The 17,315-nt window shown below is 43.6% G+C and overlaps 1 protein-coding gene across 3 annotated transcripts in view; it reads left to right on the top strand.

Annotated features, from left to right (window-relative positions):
- Positions 1-17,315, top strand: part of WDR4 (WD repeat domain 4) — a 39,332-nt gene continuing 22,017 nt past the window's right edge. For 2 of the 3 annotated variants that reach the window (XM_030577027.1, XM_030577044.1), the window contains exons 1-4: positions 102-245; positions 1,994-2,056; positions 4,416-4,562; positions 16,750-16,906. In XM_030577027.1, the coding sequence (XP_030432887.1) occupies positions 136-245; positions 1,994-2,056; positions 4,416-4,562; positions 16,750-16,906 (477 nt within the window). In that variant the 5' untranslated portion in view covers positions 102-135. The other variant, XM_030577035.1, reaches the window with a different exon arrangement.

Genomic DNA, 17,315 nt, shown 5'->3' on the forward strand with positions numbered 1-17,315 from the left:
GCCGAGCCCCCGCAGCAGAGGGGAGGAGTCCACTTTGCGTCATTAGTCAGCGCGAATTGTAGTGTGACGTCCACATCCTGCGTCGGCTACTAGGTAAACCGCGGCTGGGGGGCGCGCACGTGGGCGGCTGTCCGCATGGAGGCGGGAGCGGCGGGATGTCGCGGCCCGGGGCTGGCGCTCTGCGGAGCTCTCATGGCTGCCAGCGGTGGGAGCCGCTTCCTGGCATCTCGCTACCAGGAGCCCAGGTCAGTGCGGGCCGCGGGGTCCCGGCGCTGCCCGGGGACTGGGGGAGGCGGCCGGGATGGTGAGCGCAACTCGCCGCCCGGCAGCGAGTGTATAGCGGGCTGGGGAGCTGATGGGGGGGAATGCAACCGGTCTTTAAACCTCATCCCGTCCAATGAGATATCTGCGTAACCCGCCCCACCGGCCGCCTTCCTGGGAGTTCAGGAGCATCAGTCCTGCCCCCTTGGCTCCAGATGACATTTCAGTCCCTTTAAAACCAGTTGAGGATGAATCCCCGGCCCGACTGGAGATGAATGTATCTTTCTTAACTGTGTGTAACTTTATTTGACTACCCTGTATGCTGATTATTCTTATACCTTGCGAATTCTAAATATATCTGGGCATTGTTTAAAGGGATACTGCTAAAGTTAAAGAGGTACCACTTAATCACTTTAAAAAGTTGGTTATAAGTACTGCTAGGTGTTAAAGTATCCTCTGACTCTACTACTGTTTTTTGTGGTTTTATATCACACTGCATCTTAAATGTTTTTCTCCTGTTGCTATGAGAGAGAGACTCATACGTCAGGGGAAAGAGTGAAACTGATTATACACACACTGTTGTCATGCTCAAGGTACATCCCCAATTCTGCAAATGCATACACACATGCTTAATTACATGTATGTAAAAAGCATAAGCTTTTGTGGACTAAAACCCACTTCATCATTAATCCATGAAGGCTTATGCCCCAAAAAATGTGTTAGTTTCTAAGGTGCCACAAGTACTCCACCTTCTTTTTGCTGATACAGACTAACACGGCTTCCATCCACTCTGATATATATATATATATGTAATTAGTTTCACTGACTTCAGTGGGGACTACTAATATCCATCTAATTAAGTCTGAGCACAAGTATTTGCAGGATTGGGGTCTAAAACTGAAAAAGCAGTATTTTCTCTCTAATTTCTCAAATTTTAGGTATTCTAACCATGGAAGGTTAAATATTCCCACTTAACTCTTTTTTTTTTTTTTAAAGTTGAAGGCATTTCTTTTAAAAGGCCCAAAATAAAACCTTGGTAAGACTTAAACATGTTCTGAATAAGTATTATCCGTGAAACATTGTTACAATAACTACACCACTGGATTACCCAGAAACAGTAGAGCCAGCATGGTTGGTTGGTTTGTGTGCTTATTACACCATCCTTCAGTAGAAGGACTTTCTCCTAAGGGCTATGCAGATAGCATGGCAAGATGAGGTAAACAAGCATGCACATGTGGGACAAAACTGGAGATTGAGAAATCAAGACCTTGCAACAGGAGTATATGGATATTCGTTACACAAATTATTCATGTATAAAGAATAACATTTTAAGCCTACTAGTCTTTGATTCCTGGCAGCTTGTACAGAACCAGTTTATGCTTGTCACATTGATTTCTAGAATCAAAGTAAATGCCCAAATAGAGATTTCAAGAGCAGATGGCAAATACAATTGAGAGACTAGTAGAAGTAAAATATTCATGGTTTTTCACTGAAAAAAAAAATCACTGTTGCTTTCCTATTGACTAGTGGCTTCTGTTTGGTTTGCATGTGGGATATGAGGTGCCAAACTTCAACAACTAATGAGTAATCTGGGGATGCCTTTGAGGTGCCAGGGGGTGTTGGCAGCAGAGGCAAGGAGACATAATAAAGTATATAATTATGGTGTAATACAAATGAATCAGCACCCTTCATGGGAAAACAGTGATTTTTTTGTTAACCCTTTTATTTCTAGTGTTGATGATCTCTTCATGTATGACTGCATCACTGCAGGCAAGAACTCTCAAGAAGACAGAGGGTGAGAGATTTTTGTATAAACTCTTCATTACCTTTTCAGAGGGTGGACCACTTCCTCTGATGATGTGATGTTGAATAGAATAAAGTGAATAAATTAAGAATGCCTAGTGATGTGAGGTGACTGGCCTAATTTCTAGTTGTTTTATCTATTTCGCTAATTTATGTATTTTGCTTAGAGTGTGTATGATGGTGAAAGATTGTTTAAAAGGAACATGGGCAACTTAATCAACGCTTTTATGTGATTTTATCTAAACTTACAAGAATTTAAAAGAAATTAGGGTGGAGGAGAAATCTATCTTTTAATTGTACTTTGAGCATTGGACAGTACTTTACCTATAGTCAGTTCCGATGTTTCCCCTAGATGCTTAGATTTAGATCCTACATCAAGGTCTGCCAGCACAGACCTCGGTACATAGGTAAGCAGATATTGATGCAGGATTGGGCCCACAGTCTGTTTTTTTTCTCATTGGTTTCAGTCTTTTACATGGTAACAGGAGAGAGAAACTTTCGAAATAGGAAAACCTGATTATAAAGCTACAAAAGCTTAGGTGGATATTTTAAGTGCAGGTATACTTCAAGGTTCTGTTTTTAAAATTAAATTTCTAGTTGACTATACCCCTCTAGGTACTGTTTTAATAATTTTTTTTGAATAAGTGGAATTTAGATCTAACTTTATAGATTTAGTTTAGGTTGGGGCAGTCAAGCGATTAAAAAAAGTAATCGTGATTAATCGTGCGATTAATCACGCTGTTAATAATGGAATACCATTTATTTAAATATTTTTGAATGTTTTCTACATTTTCAAATTTATTGATATTAATTGTAACACAGAATAAAAAATGTACAGTGCTCACTTATATATTACAAATACTTGCACTGTAAAAAATCAAAAGAAATCATATTTTTCAATTCCCCTATTACAAGTACTGTAGTACAGTCTCTTTATGGTGAAGGTGCAACTTACAAATGTAGATTTTTTTTTTCTTTTTTGTTACATAACTGCTCTAAAAAACAAAAAAGTGTAAAACTTTAGAGCCTACATGTCTACTCAGTCCTATTTTTTGTTAAGCCAATCGCTAAAACAAACAAGTTTGTTTACATTTGCGGGATATAATGCTGCCTGCTTCTTATTTACAATGTCTCCTGAAAGTGAGAATAGTTGTTCACGTGGCACTTTAGCATATCTGGCATATAAATACCTTGCAGTGCTGGCTACAAAACATTCATATGCCCCTTCATGCTTCTGCCACCATTCCAGCTTCCATGCTGATGATGCTCATTTAAAAAAAAATAAGTTAATTAAATTTGTTACTGAACTCCTTGGGGAGAATTATATACCTCCTGCTCTGTTTTACCCGTATTCTGCCATATATTTCATGTTATAGCAGTCTTGGATGATGACCCAGCACGTGTTATTCCATTTAAGAACACTTTCACTGCAGATTTAACAAAATGCAAAGAAGGTACCAATGTGAGATTTCTAAAAATAGCTACAGATCTTGACCCAGTGTTTAAAAATCTGAAGTGCCTTCCAAAATCTGAGAGGGACAAGGTGTGCAGCATGCTTTCAGATGTCTTAAAACAGCAATACTGCGATGTGGAAACTATAGAACTCGAACCACAAAAATTGAAAATCAACCTTCTGCTGTAGGCATCTGACTCAGATGATGAAAATGAATATGCATTGGTTTGCACTGTTTTGAATAGTTATCGAGCAGAACCTGTCATCTGCATCTGGAATGGTGGTTGAAGCATGATAGGATATCCAAATCTTTAGCACATCTGGCATGTAAATATTGTGTGATGCCAGCTGCAACAGTGCCATGCAAACGCCTAGTCTCACTTTCAGGTGACATTGTAAATAAGAAGCAGGCAGCATTATATCCCACAAATGTAAATAAACTTGTTTGTCTTAGCAATTTGCTTAACAAGAAGTAGGACTGAGTAGACTTTTGTAGGCTCTAAAGTTTTACACTGTTTTTTTTCAGTGCAATTATGTAACAGAGAAAAATCTACATTTGTAAGTTGCGCTTTCATGATAAAGAGATTGCACTACAGTACTTGTATTAGGTGAATTGAAAAATATGATTTGTTTTTTTACAGTGCACATACTTGTAATAAAAAAGTGAGCATTGTATACTTTGAATTCTGTGTTGTAAGTGAAGTCACTATATTTGAAAATGTAGAAAAACATTCAAAAATATTTAATAAGTTTCAGTTGGGATTCTGTTGTTTAACAGTGCAATGAAAACTGCGATTAACCACGATTAATGCTGTTGGCAGTTTGATATATTTCTCTTTTAAGTAAATATGCTTAAAGCTGTCCATGAATAAACTATTTTCTCCTTTCTGTATTTTAGACAGGATGGACAGCCAGCAGTTAAAACAAGTGATGATATTCTTGCTTTTGCCTTCTCCTCATCAGGAGGCTATTTTGCTTTGACTGATGACAACAAACGTCTGATTCTTTTTCGTACTAAGCCTTGCTGGGAATGCCTTAGTGTCAGGTAAGGAATCAGGATATTGAGTGTCCGTGTATTATAAATTGGAATGACTGCCATTTTAATACTGTAAATATCAGCAGGATTTGGGGCACAGCTGTTTGTTACTACTGGCTTCTCCCTCTTTCCTCTAATTTGCTTGAGTGAATTTAATGCTGGTGGAAGTGAGGGGCCAGTGTTAAGAGGTTAAGCTGGAAATGGTGTCTGTACTCTACAAGCTTCCCTCTAAAAGTTTTCAATTTTCCTCCATTTTGACTTGCATCCTTTTTTTCTGCAAAAGCCCATTCAAATGTATATAGCACACTAGCTTTGGGAAGGCAAGCTTTTGGCCAAGGGTAGAAGGGAAAAAAAACTTTTTTTAACAAGTAAAGAGATATCTTTTGGATATTTAAAAACAGAGGGCCCCTCTCAGCTCTGTGTGAACACCAAATCTTAAAGAACCACACATAAGCACTACTCCACCTACTGACGTAATCCAAAATAGGTTTGCAGGAGAGAGGATCTTAAGGAGCTTCTGGAGGCTGTTCTAAAAATCTGTCCTAATGTACAAGTTATGTATTGCATGTTTTCTCTTCTCTAACCCCCTCCTTTTGAATCTCTTACTGTCCACTAGAGGTCCTCCTGTAATAAATCTTTCTCTGCTGATTATGACAGTTTTCTATATGAAGACATGTAGAACTTTTCAAAAGCAAAATCTTGGCAAATTAAGCTTCCACTTACGTTGAACTCTGAAGAATGCTAGATTCTTGTCCCATGTACAGAGCAGAATGGAACTGTATTATTGGATTCCTCCCTCCGTTCTACCTGGTGTAGATGCTGGACTTCTAGTGTTTTGCCCAGTGTCATATAGGAAGTCTGTAGCAGACCTAGAAATAATAGAAAGGAACTCCCATTTTAGTGCTTTAACCTCAAGGTCATCCTCCTTTTCTTGTGATTAGGGTTGTACACAGCCTAATAAATTAAAGTAACATCAGCTTGCAACGAAAGCCAATCTTAAAAAGGCATTGAAGTGGTTTCAAGTACTACATCTGCTACTGAGTCCCCTCTTCCCATGCCCCGTCCAACTTCCTGTCATCTGACGACCACATTTTCCCATTTTAAAAATGTTTGTTCCCTCTTGCTGTGTTGGAGACCTACACAAGGAAAAGGAGAAATGGAATAACTGTATGGTTCAGTCAAGTGCACAGGTAAACAAACAATGCTCTAATCTCTTTTGGTCAGTCTTATAAAAAGTAAATATACACATTAGAAATTGAGAAGTGATAAGTTGAGCTCCTGCATCGCTTGCTGATCAGTACTTTTTCACTGTGGAAATCCATGGTGAGGGATATCTAATTAGCATCTCTGGGTATGTCTACACTGCGACTAAAAACCCACAGCTGGCCTGTGCCAGCGGACTCAGGCTCCTGGGGCTTGGACTAAAGGGCTGTTTATATTGTGGTATAAACATTTGGGCTCTAGCTGCAGCCTGAGCTCTGGGACCTTTCCACCTGGCAGGCTCCTAGAGTCTGGGCTCCAGCCCGAGCCCGAACATCTACACTGCAATTAAACAGCCCCTAAGCCTGAGCAATCTGAGCTCGAGTCAGCCGGCATGGGCCAGCCGTGGGTTTTTAATTGCAGTGTGGACACACATTCAGAATGTGTGACTGTGTTGCTGGCACATAACTGCAGTTTTAGATTACATTTTACTGCGTGAATTTTGATTAATCTCACCACAGAGCCTACTTGTCTCTTGTCATTGTTTTGGAGTTTTTGCTCTAACTCTGGTGAGAGAGTGATACCCATTCTATGGAAATATTGCTACTGTTTTATGCAGTCAGACCCCAAGTCTAGGCCTACTTTAGCCAGAACTATCATGAATTTTGCCTCTGTTTCCTCATGCATCCACTTCTTCTCACTGCCCCAAAGGAATAGTACTGTCCTCTGTCCTGTTCTAGTTGTCCTTAACTCTGAGGCCTAGAGGATAATTCCTGGATTTTCAGTTTTCTGCTAGACTGTCAGCTTGGAACCCAGGTGAGTTTTGCCAGGAATTCTGTAACATCACTTTCTTCCATTAGGAAATTGGGAATTCCATGCAATGATTGTTGTTTTTTGGTAAGATAACTCTAAAATAAGTTTGAGCTCCTCATTCTGGTGTAGATGAAATCAATATCAGCTGTTTGTGGCAAGATATGTAGCAAGCCTAACACAATGCTGGCAAGTCATGAATACACGAGAACTTCTGTATCTGTTGCACAGCAATAAAGATAGGGCCAAAAAAAAAAGTCTCAGATGTTTGTAGAAAGTATCCAGCTAGTCAGCAAGCTAGAAAGTAACCTATTCCTATACTAGTGCATCCTAAAGCTCTGATGAATTCATAGTTGGTAGCATCTTATAAGCCATAAAATTGTGAAAAACAGCTTACTTTAAAAGTCCTAAAATGACAGTAGAGTATGGCCACGTCCAGACTAGGTATTAAAATCGATTTTAGATACGCAACTTCAGCTACGGGAATAACGTAGCTGAGTCGAATTTCTAAAATCGAGGTACTCACCCGTCTGGACGGCGCGGCATCGATGTCCACGGCTCTCCGTGTCGATTCCGGAACTCCGGGTTGATGGAGTTCCGGAATCGATGTAAGCGCGCTCGGGGATCGATACATCGCGTCCAGACTAGACGCTTTATATCAATCCCCGAGCAATCGATTTTAACCCGCCGATGCCGCGGGTTAGTCTGGACGTGCGCTATATTGACTTAAGCCCTATATCGAGGTCGGAAACCTTTCAGAAGTGGTGTGCCGAGTTTTCATTTAATCACTGTAATTTAAGGTTTTGCGTTCTAGTAATACATTTTAATGTTTTTAGAAAGTCTCTTTCTATAAGTCTATAATATATAACTAAACTATTGTTGTATTTAAAATAAATAAGGTTTTTTAAATGTTTAAGAAGCTTCATTTAAAATTAAATTAAAATGCAGAGCCACCGGGACCCGGGCAGTCTGAGTGCCACTGAAAATCAGCTCACGTGCCGCCTTTGGCATGTGTGCCATAGGTTGCCTACCCCTACCCTATATAATGCTTTTTCACCCCAGGGATCATTGCATTTCAGTGGTGGGTGAGGTCATTTATTTACCCAGGAGTCTTAAGGCATAAATTAATCCACAATAGCACTGAGCAATTTGGATGAAAAGTGATCTAGAAATAAAAAATAATAGCAGCAATAATTATTAAATTATAAATACAGTTTTAAAGCAAAATAAGAGTGAAATCTGTTTTCAAACTCACCTGCCAATTATCAGGTGGTTGTCCATGATTTTAGAGGAGAGGAAAATGATCAAGAACAGTCAGCATGGATTCACCAAGGGCAAGTCATGCCTGACTAACCTGATTCCCTTCTATGAGGAGATAACTGGATCTATGGATGAGGGAAAGCAGTGGATGGTTTTTATTCCTTGACTTTAGCAAAGCTTTTGATACGGTTTCCCACAGTATTCTTGCAAGCAAGTTGAAGTATGGGCTGGATGAATGGACTTTAAGGTGGATAGAAAGCTGAGTAGATCGTCGGGCTCAATGGGTAGTGATCAATGGCTCCATGTCTAGTTGGCAGCCGGTTTCAAGCGGAGTACCCCAAGGGTCGGTCCTGGGGCCGGTTTTGTTCAATGTCTTCATTAATGATCTGGAGAACGGCGTGGACTGCACTCTCAGCAAGTCTGCAGATGACACTAAACTGGGAGGAGTGGTAGATACGCTGGAGGGTAGGGTAGGATACTGAGGGACCTAGACAAATTAGAGGACTGGGCCAAAAGAAATCTGATGAGGTTCACAAGGACAAGTGCAGAGTTCAGCACTTAGGACGGAAGAATCCCATTCACTGTTACAGACTAGGGACCGAATGGCTAGGCAGCGGTTCTGCAGAAAAGAACCTAGGGGTTACAGTGGACGAGAAGCTGGATATGAGTCAACAGTGTGCCCTTGTTGCCAAGAAGGCTAACGGCATTTTAGGCTGTATAAGTAGGGATATTGCCAGCAGATCAAGGGACGTGATCATTCCCCTCTATTCAACATCTGTGAGGCCTCATCTGAAGTACTCTGTCCAGTTTTGGGCCCCACACTACAAGAAAGATGTGGAAAAATTGGGAAGAGTCCAGCAGAGGGCAACTAAAATGATTAGGGGGCTGGAGCACATGACTTATGAGGAGAGGCTGAGGGAACTGGGATTGTTTAGTCTGCAGAAGAGAAGAATGAGGAGGGATTTGATAGCTGCTTTCAACTACCTGAAAGGGGGTTCCAAAGAGGATGGATCTAGACTGTTCTCAGTGGTAGCAGATGACAGAACAAGGAGTAATGGTCTCAAGTTGCAGTTGGGGAGGTTTAGGTTGGATATTAGGAAAAACTTTTTCACTGGGAGGGTGATGAAGCACTGGAATGGGTTACCTAGGGAGGTGGTGGAATCTCCTTCCTTAGAGGCTTTTAAGGTCAGGCTTGACAAAACCCTGGCTGGGATGATTTAGTTGGGAATTGGTCCTGCTTTGAGCAGGGGGTTGGACTAGATGACCTCCTGAGGTCCCTTCTAACCCTGATATTCTATGATTCTATAATTATCTGCCTTGTGAAAGGTGATGACAAAATCATGATTAAGGCTATGATATAGTTACAGAGGTCACGGATTCCATGACTTTACTGGATCTCTGACTTCTAGGGCTTCAGGAGAAGGAGGAGGCAGCACTGCGTGCCTCATGCCTGCAACTGGGGTTGGATTAAGCTAGGACCTTGCAGATCCAGCCCTACAGCTTCCCAGACTTGGTGTGGGCTGCAGCTGGGGCCATACACTGCTGTCTTGCGACTGTAGCCAGCTCTGGAGCAGGGGCTGTGTGTGGCCATGACAGGAGGCTCAGCCTGACATTCCCCCTCTCTACCCCCCCTCCCGACTCCATTCCTCCCCCTACCTAGCTCTGTACCCCCAGTTATTTTTAGTAAAGTAATGGACAGGTCATGAACTCTGAACTTTTGTTTATTGCCTGTAACCTGTTTGTGACTTTTACTAAAAATAACCATGATAAAATCTTCACATTAATCATAATCACAAAGTAGTGATCCTGTATTGCCTTAAGTGGCTGATATCAGCTGTTTCAAGGGAAACTCTGAACTCAGATCCTGGTGACTAAATGTAATACAAGTGCATGGGCAAGCCCTTGCCTTATTTCCTGCACATCTTTAAAAGAACCTCATAAGGTGCAAAAGGATGAGGGAAGCTGCTGTGTGTAAGGTGCGTCTGAGTCTGCTCCCTTTTGTGCACCTTAAGAGCCACACAGCTGGGGATGATGCAGTTTTATCTTGCTATGATGTTCCTAAGGCTCACATCAGAGGGGCTTCCTCTTGTAGCAAGATGCATGAGACAGGGTGTTCTGTCTCCAGATAGGGCTAGTACATAGAATTTACACACGTTGTTATTGACAAGATATTGCAAATCAGGAGAGCTTCCAAGTCTCCCTCCCCATGGTTCTTATGCACATTTTGTGAGCGTGGATTTTTTATTTTATGTTAGGAAAGTCCATCCAGTTTTGTTTGGAAGATAAAAATGGCCATACTGGGTCAGACCAATGGTCCATCTAACCCAGTAACCTGTCTTCCAACAGTGGCCAGTGCCAGATGCGTCAAAGGGAATGAACAGAACAGGGCAATCATCAAGTGATCCATCCTCTGTTGTCCAGACCCAGCTTCTGGCAGTCAGAGGTTTAGGGATACGCAGAGCATTGGGATTGCATCCACAGGTTGATTGTGTGAAGTACTTCCTTTTGGTTTGTTTTAAACCTGCTGCCTGTTAATTTCGTTGGATGATCCCTGGTTCCTCTATTATGTGAAGAGATAAATAAATAACACTTCCTTATTCACTTTCTCCATATCATTCATGGTTTTGTAGACATCTATCATGTCCCCCCTTGGTTGTCTTTTTTCCAGTTTGAATAGTCCCAGTCCTTTTTAATCTCTCCTCATATGGAAGCTGTTCCATACCCTTAATCTGTACCTTTTCTGTACCTTCTCTGTATCTTTTCATTTCTAATATATCTCTTTTGAGATAGGGTGACCAGAAGAACTACAGGCAATATTCAAGTTGTGGGCATACCTTGGATTTATATAGTGGTATTTTGATAGTTACTCTTATTATCTATCCATTTCCTATTGGTTCATAAGTTTCTGTCTTTTTTGACTGCCGCTGCACAGTGAGCAGATGTTTTCAGAGAACTGTGCAAGATGACTCCAAGGGTATGGCTACACTTACAGCTGTACAGCGCTGGGAGTTACAGCTGCCTTCATACAGCTGTGTAGGGAAAGCGCTGCAGTGTGGCCACACTGACAGCTACCAGAGTTGCAGTGTGGCCACATTTGCAGCATTTGCAGCGGTATTGGGAGTGGTGAATTATGGGCAGCTATCCCACAGAGCACCTCATTCCATTTTGGCGCCGTGGGTTGTGGGAAGGGGACGGAAGGGTGCGGGTCATTCCGCTTCTTGTCCCAACGGCCCGTGGTGCATCGCTTCACATCCCAGCAGTCACTGTTTTTCCATCCATGTTTGGCTCCATTGTGAGTCTCCCAACGGTTTCTGTGCAGTGCGATTTCTGTGGGAAATGGAGCCCGAACTGCTGAGGACTTTGCTGATGAGTGTCGCCAGCACATCACGTTTGGCAGTTGAGCTGTTCCTTCAGCTCCAAAGTGACAGTGAGGAGTCTGACGATGATATTGAATCGCCTGACGCGTATGACACTAAATTGCTTGTGGCATTCACGGAAATGCTCAGCACCATGGAAAGCCGCTTTTGGTCTCAGGAAACAAGCACTGAGTGGTGGGATCACATCGTCATGGAAGCCTGAGATGACAATCAGTGGCTGCAGAACTTTCGGATGAGAAAAGCCACTTTCATGGGACTGTGTGCTGAGCTTGCCCCCACCCTGCGGCGCAGGGACACGAGATTGAGAGCTGCCCTGCCAGTGGAGAAGCGAGTGGCTATTGCAATCTGGAAGCTGGCAACTCCAGACAACTACCGATCGGTCATGAACCAGTTTGGAGTGGGAAAGTCGACCGTTGGAATCGTGTTGATGCAAGTTTGCAGGGCCATTAATCACATCCTGCTGAGAAGAACCGTGACTGGGGAATGCGCAGGACATTGTGGATGGCTTTGCACAAATGGGTTTCCCTAACTGTGGAGGGGCGATAGATGGGATGCATATTCCTATTCTGGCAACACCCCATCTAGCATCCAAGTACATTAATCAGAAGGGATATTTCTCTATGGTTCTCTAGGCGCTTGTGGATCACCGTGGGCGTTTCATTGACATGAACACAGGCTGGCCTGGAAAGGTGCATGATGCACGCATCTTTTGGAACACTGGCCTGTTCAGGAAGATGCAGGCTGGGACTTTTTTCCCAGACCGGAAGATCACAGTAGAGGATGTTGAAATGCCCATTGTGATCCTTGGAGACCCCGCTTACCCGTTAATGCCTTGGCTCATGAAACCGTATACAGGGAAGCTTGACAGGAGCAAGGACCGGTTCAACTACAGGCTGAGCCGGTGTCGAATGACTGTGGAATGTGCTTTTGGCCGTTTAAAAGGGCGCTGGCGAAGCTAGACTTGGGGGAAAGCAACATCCCTGCGGTTATATCTGCGTGCTGTACCCTCCATAATATTTGTGAAGGGAAGGGTGAAACATTCAGTCAGGCATGGACCTCTGAGGTTCAACGCCTGGAGGCTGAATTTGCTCAGCCAGAGAGCAGGGCTACTAGAGAGGCCTTGATTAGGGATGCCTTGAGGGAGGAATTTGAGGCTGAAAACCAACAGTAATGTTTGGTGCCTTGCACGGGAGTGAAGTGCAGTGGTTACAATGTTAGTAGGAATCTGTTTTTCCTAAAATGATTTGCAGTGCCTGTTTCTTTCCTGGGCTATGATATTTTTGACTTTCTGCAATAATAAAGACTGTTTTCAAAGCCAAGAATTCATTTATTGAAAAGAAAATAACTTTATTGACAGACACACAACATTTTGGGAACCTAAAAGGGCAGAGGGGTGGACTGGTGAACTGTACAGTCACAGGTTTGAATATGTCCTGCCTGGAGTGCTGTGCAATGACTGCTGCACTTCAGGATGCCTATACTGCATGGTGATGGGGGTTGAGTGCAGAGGGTAAGGGTCGTAGTTCTCAGGGCTGGTTGGTGAACGTACAGTGTTGGGGGCAGCTGGTGGTGGTAAGAACCTGGATGCTGGGGAATGGGGTTTGGAGCTGACATTGGGGCACAAGGAAAAGAGCTTTGGAACGGGGAGGTGGGGGGCCGGCCCGGTAGTGCTCTGCCTGCATGGCTACGAGTGACTGGATAGAGTCCGCTTGGCGCGCCAGGATGCTTATCAGCAGTTTTGTGCTTTTCTTTTTAGCCGCTGCATTTCTCTGGCGGATCCTGCTTTCCCTTTCCCTCTAGTCCTGCAGTTTTTTACTCTATCTGGCAGAGTGATCCATAACTGCTTTCAGCATGTCTTCTTTGCTTTTTCGCGGCTTCTTCCTGAGGTTTTGTAGCCTCTGAGCAGTGGATGATACAGGCAGTCGAGTAGTCAAGGACACTTTTCGAAAGGCAAAAATGGCAACAGTTAACAGAGGCTGCATTGTTTTATAATCTCACCCAGACAGTTATTCCCACACAGTGAAGGAGTTTACAGTCTTCATTTTAGCATACTTTTCCCATACCAAACAGAGTGCACATAACCCACAGGAGCCACAAAATGGTGAGTAAGGGGGACTGATTGCTTCAGGGCTGTGCTGGGGTTTCTGTGCATTGGGTAAAGCAAACTGCTGCAGGGGGCATCTACACCGAACAATCTCCCAACATTTTCCACAGGAGTTAATCCTGGAAGATATCTCGCTGCTGCAGGTCACCTGGGAAGAGCAGGAGGGTCTTCTACAGCAATGCCGATTCCGCCCTGGCCCCTATGCAGCTTGCCTGTGTGCAGCAATGGTCCGCCCCCTCCCCCCCCACGGCACAGTGGCGCGGACGCGTTAGCCTGGCTGGGACAAGGACCACGGTGGCTCTCCCTATAAACTTGCGCAAGTGCATTGCCCACGCTCTGGCTGAAACTTTTGAAGAGATTACAGAGGCCGATTACCGCGATGTGATAGACCACATCAATGGGCTATTCCACATCTAGGCATTCATGCATGCAGCCCTAACCCACTCTCCTCTCCCGAAACATTTCCATCATGAAAATTAAAGCCGCTTACCGGGAACCCGCTCCTCTGCTTGTCCTTCACCAAGTACCGGCTGCTGCGACTGGCTACCTTCCTCCTGGCTTGAGAAGAGCTCCTGGCTGCATGCCTCCTGGGACTCCGGGGTGTCTCCCACCACCCCAGTACCCTCAGTCTCAGTTTCCTCTTCCCCCTCCTGCTCTGAAGTGTCCATTGTGGTCGTTGGATTGGCAATGGGGTCACCCCCAAGTATCGCATCCAGCTCCTTGTAAAAACGGCAGGTCTTGGGGGCACCACCGGAGCAGCGGTTTCCCTCGCGGGCTTTGCAATAGGCACTCCGCAGCTCCTTTTCTTTAACCCTGCACTGCACCACGTCCCGGTCATGGCCCCTTTCCAGCATGGCCCTTGATATCTGCCCATAGGTATCGTAATTCCTACGGCTGGAGCGCAGCTGGGACTGCACAACGTCCTCCTCCCCCCTAACACTGATGAGGTCTAGCAACTCGCCATTGCTCCATACTGGGGCTCGTTTGGCACCTGGAGGCATGGTCACCTGGAAAGATTCTGATTGCACTCCACACCTGGCTGAGCAAACAGGAAGGGGATTTTTAAAATTCCCAGGGCATTTAAAGGGTGGGTCATCTGAGGCCAGGGCAGTAGAGTGCGAACTGATGAGTAGAGTGGCTGAACAGGCATTCTGGGATACCTCTGAATACTCTGGAGGCCAATTACAGCGTTTTTGGTGGCCACACTGGTGGAGCCGCACTGCATCACCAGCGCTGCAATCGTGATACCCCAGGCAGAGCAGGAGTACAGCCAGCGCTGCAGCCAGGGAGATGCAGCACTGTATGTGCTTTGCAAGTGTGGACGGTGAGTAAGTTGCAGCTCTGTAAAGCCACCACCAGCGCTGCAACTCTCCAGTGTAGCCATACCCCAAGATTTTCCTTGAGTGATAACAGCTAATTTAGACTCCATCATTTTGTATGTATAGTTAGGATTGTGTTTTCCAATATGTATTACTTTGCATTTATCAATATTGAATTTCATTTACCATTTTGTTGCCCAGTCACCCAGTTTTGTGAGAGCCCTTTTTGGAGAATATTAAGCCTACATAGTTAAACAAGGAAGTTAGGAAATGCCAAAATTAGGTTTACACTTGCAGCTTCCTTTATGCCTCTTCATATACGTGCGTTACAATAGTCATACATGGCCATTCCAGTGCACTAACTGCGCCAGTAACAATTACAATCACCCACATATCGCTATTCTCTCAAATGAAATCTCAAAGAAAAATAAGTCGAAAACACCATTTCACCTGTAGGCGAACACTTCACAAAACGATCGCTCTGTATTTGACCTCTGTCCTCATCCTCAAAGGAAACCTGCACAACACTTTCAAAATACCAGCCTCAGAGCTTAATATCTTTAGTAGACACTGAAAATTATGGTCTTAATAAAGACATTGGATGTATGGTTTATTACACCAATCTGTAACTCGCTAATCCTTTTTTTAAGTCCTATGACTGCAGAGGTGTTAACAGGCCACTTCACCTTGATGTTCTCTTACAATATGTGTTAACTACTTACCGTAAACAATCTGTTCCACTATTCTATTTAGCTGTGACACTGAGACCTTTCCCAGACATGAAGAAGATAGCTCAAAAGCTTGTCTCTTTCACCAACAGAAGTTGGTCCAAAATATATTACTACATCCATCTTATGTCTCTGATCATACAGTGACAGATATTGCAACCACATTTGGTATCTGTGGGGACTGTATCATATTAAATTTATGAATGTTCTATATATCACTGTGGGCAAAGAATTATATTCAACTCTACATGGGAGGGTTTCCACAGCTTTTTCAGTAACTAAAAACTGTGTGTGGTGCGGGGGGAGATAGTAGCCGAGAAAGGAGTGATTACTGCTGTCCCTTTGATTGTAAACAGCTGGAGAGAAGTGCCTCCCTCTAGGGTGGCTTGCGTATATTGCTCCAAACAGGTATCGGAGTCCCAAGGAGGGGAAAAAGTGTTTTTATATAAAAGGCTGAGTTTAAACAGGCTCAGGGGACTTCTTTTTGACTCAAATGACCTTTGGTCCAAAGGGTCACCCAACCTGCTGGAGAGTTAGACTGGAACCTAGTGGGGTCTCCATAGGACTGATGGGTGATCTCGGGTAAGTTTTTAGTATGCATGTAGGTGTTTTGTAGTAGCTGTGTGGTTACTGCTGGCTTATGCTAGTTGTAGCCCTTGGAGAAAAGCAAAGCACAGGGGCTGAACTGAGAGCTTGTCTGTAGTGAAGATGCTGCTATGCCAATGGGAGAGCTTCTCCCATTGGTGTAGTTAAATCCACCTCCATGAGATGCAGTAATTATATCAGTGGGAGACACTGTCTACATAGCGGGTTAGGCTGGTATAACTACAGCACTCAAGGGTGTGTATTTTTCACACCCCTGTGTGATATAATTATACCAATATAGGTCTGTAGTATAGACCTGGCCTCAGTCAGACCTGCTTGCTGGGTTGAATTGCAGTGAACTGCAGCCTAAAGCTCTGATTTGGAAAAAGGAGGGACCTGGGTTTCTGCTCAGAGAGAGGTAAAGGCTAAAGGCCTGAGACCTGGGGGGACATTTCTGGAGTAGATCATGGATAGGAGTTAAAGATGCTTTTACCTTGAATCTGATGTGGTGGCAATGTGTGAATAGGTGGTGTGAATTGGTGAGTGCCAACTGCAGTGAAAGCATGCCCTGTAGGAAAGGAATAGTGAAAAGAGAGAGAAGAAAATAAGTTGTGAACAGCTGAAGAATGCTCAGAAGCTGATCTTGTATGCTCAGCAGGGACTGACTTTTTCTGATCAGAAGAAATCTGAGTTGGTGGCCATGCTGCACTCCTATGACTCAAGAGGAAGAGATACCTGCCCCAACCAGGGACCGAATGGCCATGTCAAAATATCTGTATATCTCCAATCGTGACCATTTTTTTTTCCTTTCAGGTCTGTTGTTAGAAGATGCACTTCTCTGATTATTACAGCTGCAGAGGATAAGATTCTGGTTGCAGACAAGTCTGGTGATGTCTATTCTTATTCAATAACAGAACCACAAAAAGCAGGAAAGATTGAGCTTGGGCACTTGTCCCTGCTCTTGGATGTGGTATGTATGTTTTATTAATTGGGTTTTCGCGCAGCCTTTCTTTTCCCTTAAAGAAGTTTTAGCGTTATGTTATTCCTACGCTAAGTTCATAGGACTTTAAAAAAAAAAACCTTATTTCTTTTGTATAAGCTAGACTGAAGAACAGCATCGTTTTCCTTCTGAGTTCTTACCCGAACACAAACGCAAGAGGCAGGAAGAACAGTTTGCAGATGGAATGCAGTGGATAGATCTTCTGTTAGTGTAATTTTTTATGAGCTGTTGTTTTTATTACAGAATCATAGAACTTAGAGATGCAGTTCACTTGTGAGGTCATCCAGTCTAGCCTGTCAATGTGGCACTGCAATATTTTAGTGCTTAGTCCATTTTTAAATGCAACAAGGCTTCCTTTGTGCTCCTTCTGGAGGTTATT

The sequence above is a fragment of the Gopherus evgoodei genome, chromosome 1 (genome assembly GCF_007399415.2).
Source record: "Gopherus evgoodei ecotype Sinaloan lineage chromosome 1, rGopEvg1_v1.p, whole genome shotgun sequence".
NCBI classification, from domain to species: Eukaryota; Metazoa; Chordata; order Testudines; family Testudinidae; genus Gopherus; species Gopherus evgoodei.